Source organism: Callorhinus ursinus, unplaced genomic scaffold (genome assembly GCF_003265705.2).
Source record: "Callorhinus ursinus isolate GAN/ISIS: 27379988/994484 unplaced genomic scaffold, GSC_fseal_2.0 scaffold8, whole genome shotgun sequence".
In the NCBI taxonomy this organism is placed as follows: Eukaryota; Metazoa; Chordata; class Mammalia; order Carnivora; family Otariidae; genus Callorhinus; species Callorhinus ursinus.
The window spans coordinates 61,549,947-61,554,046 of NW_027397070.1; the positions used below are offsets into that span (position 1 = coordinate 61,549,947).

The 4,100-nt window shown below is 49.5% G+C and overlaps 1 protein-coding gene across 2 annotated transcripts in view; it reads right to left on the reverse strand.

Annotated features, from left to right (window-relative positions):
- Window positions 1–3,076, reverse strand: part of FBLN5 (fibulin 5) — a 77,039-nt gene extending 73,963 nt beyond the window's left edge. Inside the window, exons 1-2 of one of the 2 annotated variants that reach the window (XM_073895794.1) lie at window positions 2,630–3,076; window positions 2,053–2,233 (exon numbers count right to left, since the gene is read on the reverse strand). In XM_073895794.1, the coding sequence (XP_073751895.1) occupies window positions 2,053–2,108 (56 nt within the window). In that variant the 5' untranslated portion in view covers window positions 2,109–2,233; window positions 2,630–3,076. The remainder of the gene's footprint in view (window positions 1–2,052; window positions 2,234–2,629) is intronic. The other variant, XM_025870453.2, reaches the window with a different exon arrangement.
- Between the last annotated feature and the right edge of the window lie 1,024 nt (window positions 3,077–4,100).

Genomic DNA, 4,100 nt, shown 5'->3' on the forward strand with positions numbered 1-4,100 from the left:
TCATGATCCCGGGGTCCTGGGATCGAGTCCCGCATCGGGCTCCCTGCCCAGCAGGGAGTCTGCTTCTCCCTCTGACCCTCCCCCCTCTCATGTGCTTTCTCTCTCTCATTCTCTCTCTCTCTCAAATAAATAAATAAAATCTTTAAAAAAAAATTTTTTTTAACGATTATAATGGTTTAGGGGTCCCTGGGTGGCACAGGTGGTTAAGCGTCTGACTCTTAGCTTCAGCTCAGCTCATGATCCCAGGGTTGTGGGATTGAGCCTCGAGTTGGACTCCGTGCTCAGTGGGGAGTCTGCTTGAGAGTCTCTCTCTCCCTCTCCCTCTGCCCCTCCCCCTGCTCGCTCTCTCACTCTCTCTCCAAAATAAATAAATAGGGCGCCTGGGTGGCTCAGTTGGTTAAGTGACTGCTTTCGGCTCAGGTCATGATCCCAGGGTTCTGGGATCGAGCCCCGCATAGGGCTCCCTGCTCAGCGGAAAGCCTGCTTCTCCCTCTTCCACTCCCCCTGCTTGTGTTCCCTCTCTTGCTGTCTCTCTCTGTCAATTAAATAAATAAAATCTTTAAAATAAATAAATAAATCTTTTAAAAATTATTACAATGGTTTAAAAAATATCTATGTAAATGAAGAGCTATTTAGCGCTATTATTGTTCAGTTCAGTAGTGATTTATCCGAGCAACTACTACTTGCAAGCATGGGCCCTAGACAGAAGAGCAACAAAACTATGACCCAATCGCTGCCCTGGGGAGCTGGCTCGAGAACCACCTGAACTGATAACGTCGATATGCACTGGTAAGGGCACTAAGAGAAATACCCAGTGAGAGCCATGAGAGCCGAGCTGGAGGCAGGTACAGGAAGGTCAGAGACGACTTCCCAGAGGAGGTGATCTTGAAGACCTGCTACTATCAATATACACCTCCACTTTATAATCCCTCCCTTCATAAAAAGAATGTTCGATAGATGACAAAGCTGACTCAATCCAGGACACAAGGCTCATCTGAATTAGCAACCCTGGGTAGTTGGAGGGCCCTGGAATTGAGCTGACATCCTCCAGGGAGAACAGAACCGTGACGTTGTGCTAGAAGACACAGGCCCACTTCCTTCATCTAGTCCCCGATCAAAAGAATAAAGACCCTGAGAGTCCACACATTTTCATTTCATGAGTGCCAGTGTGAGCCAGGTTCTAGAACGCCAGAGACAGCTCTGACCTTATAAAGGGCAGAGCCAAATCCCAGGGCTTTTTGATATTTGCGATGGCTAGATTTATATCTGGAAGGAATGGAAGAACAATAACAAATTTATTTTCCAAGCTGTATATTATGAATTTCAATGTTTTCCTGTTTCTTCACATGAAGTTTCCTTTCGCTTGGTTATAAAACCCTGTCTCGTTTATGTTGGAGACAGAACAGCCTGACTGAATGCAGTGGGCTCCAAGAGCTAGTGGAAAAGGCATGCTAACCCCATTTCTCCCCCGACTCCCCTACTCCCAGTTCCCTTTGGCTGGAGGGCAGCCCTGGGACAGGTCTCCTCGGAAAGGTCCAGCCTGAAGCCCGGCCTCCTGGAAGAACCACAGCTGAGTCCTGGGGACCAAGTAAGTTTCAGGCCGATGGATCGAGAGGGTTTTCCGAAAGTGAAGGAACCCACGCCCTGCTGCTCTCTCATAGTCTCCCGAACAGTTACACCTTGTCATGAAGAACTCCAGAAAACTCTAAAAATAAAGGAACTATAGAAATTCTAGGGGAGACTTGGATGCTCATAACTGGTCCCTGGAACTTTCAAAAACAGGTGGGTCCACCCATTTTGTGCACCAGCCTACAGTGTAAGGAAAGCCAGAGGGGCCAGCTGAGTCTCAGGGCTATCTGTCAGAGAAGTGCCGGTCCCCAGTACAGGACCACCCTTGCCCCCCCGACACACAGTTCATCTGTCTAAAGCAGCTACATTTTTAAGAGTTCACTAAAGACCGTGCAGATATAATCTGGATAAAGTTCTTCAAGGTTTAAGGATTCCTTGACTGAAATTGCCATTTCCTTAAAGAATAGCAAAACGTTTGCTTACATGTATTTCTGTCTGTAGTCCCCACTTTTCATTGGCTTGAAACTTCTGGGTCGCATGCCCTTTGTGAATCCCACACAGACATAGAGCAAATCCAATTTCAGGATGTTCGGCTAGCCCGTCCGCTTGTCCAACAGCCAATGCAGCAAAATGATTGCTAATGAACTAGTAATTGGTCTCCCAGCTTTAGAAACACACATATATATATATATGTATATATATACATATATATATATATGTATATATATACACACACACTCCGAAACGACACACAAATTTGCTGCCCTTTCAGAAAAGAAAGAGTGAACATCCAGCTCTGAGGTTTTTGCAGACTTCTCTCAGATGCTGCCTTCTGAAGCCGTATTATAAAATACCCACTCCCAAAAGAAGGCTTCAAGATGGAAATTACAGAGGCGCAGCTTTTTGCAATTAACAGTATCATTGCATCACTAGCTAATGCCTTTTCCAATATCCTGACACAGCCTCTGAATCCCAGCCATAGCCATTTTCCACCCATCAGGTTTTTAGTAAGGTTTCCAGACCCTGGAGGAAAAAAAGTCCTGAGCAGGGGGGAACCTACCTTTTTAATCCTGGCATGTCCAAGATGTGTGAGCAGGAGCAACAAAGGGGAAAAAGAAAAAGTTGGCTGCGCAGGACCTCGGAGCCGGCCCTGAACTTCGGCTCCCTCTGGGCCCTTGGGGCTCCCCGTATTTTATTCCAGGGGGACGAGCCAGTCGTGGGGAGGACAAGGAGAGAGCCTGGGTCCTCCGAGCCACTGGAGAGCCCGCAGAGAAAGCACCTGGTTTTGCTTAGCCCTTTTCAGTAATTCAGCATTAAACCAATTGGAGGAGGAATTTTAAAAATGAACACTTCATTTTCTAAGTATGTTAAACAATGCAAATGGGGCCTCAGTCTGGACACAGCTGGTTCAGATTACAGCGCTCACCAACTGGCTAGACTCCTCACAACAATCTTGGGGCGTCTGCCAGGACCCAGCGCTCGGCTGGGAGGAGAGCCGCGTCCCGCCGCCCCGCCGGAGCAGCCGCACTCGCGCTCCCCGCATCTCTACCGGAGGCGATTGGCGGGCAAGTGCAGGGGGGCGGGGGGCTGGGAGGTCCCGTTGACCCTTTACTTCCCACCCAGCGAGGACGGCGCTGCCCCGGGCGGCCGGGGCGGCCAGGCCGAGGCGGGGGAGGAGGATCCGGCACCCTAGCCCTTGGGAGGCTGGGGACGCCCGCGGAAGTCGTCGTCCCGGAGACGGACGACTTGAACTCAGGACAGACGCAGCGACCGGGCCCCGAGTCTGAGGGTGTACTGGGGAGCCAGACCCAGTAAAGCAGAGGCTTGGGGGAAGCCACGGGAGACTCACGGTTTTCTCGAAGAAGGGGTGGGGAGCACGAGGGGGTGGGGACGAGGAGGACGGTGGAATCTGGCTAATGCAAACCTTCCCGAGGCCGCGCGCTCCGCCCGGCCCTCGCCCCCTGATTCTCGGGGGGACACGTTCCTCCTTTAATGAAACGGTGTCCAGTCACAAATCCCCACGCAGCCCACCTTACCCGGACTCGGTGTCGTATTGTAGATCTCAATAAAGCTGGAAAAAATTATAATTTTTTTAAAGTGTTCCTTGGCTCGAAAGGGATTTTAACAAGTGAAATGGTGATTTGAAAAGACAAAAAAGGACAGTCGGGGAAAGCAGAATGATGGATAAGAACCTAAAAGCATTATGTTCAGTGTTTCACGTTCATTGTATGGGGGGTGGGGCGGTTCGAATTATTTCTTTTTCTTCCTTTCTTTCTGTTTTTAAGCACCGGAAACTTTTCGTGAGATGAAGTTTTACCAAAGACACTATTCTAGAAAAGACCATCGTGGGATTGGCAGTAGTCCGAGCCTCTCCTTCCCCACCTGCATCGTCCCTTGGGTCCATCAACAAAACCCTACCTACAGCTGGAAAGGCCCTGATGAGGTCCTCTGTCCTCACCATAACTGTATGCCATAGGAATGAGATCTCTATTTTATTGGCGTGGGATTAAGAGAGGTTAGGTAATTCCCCG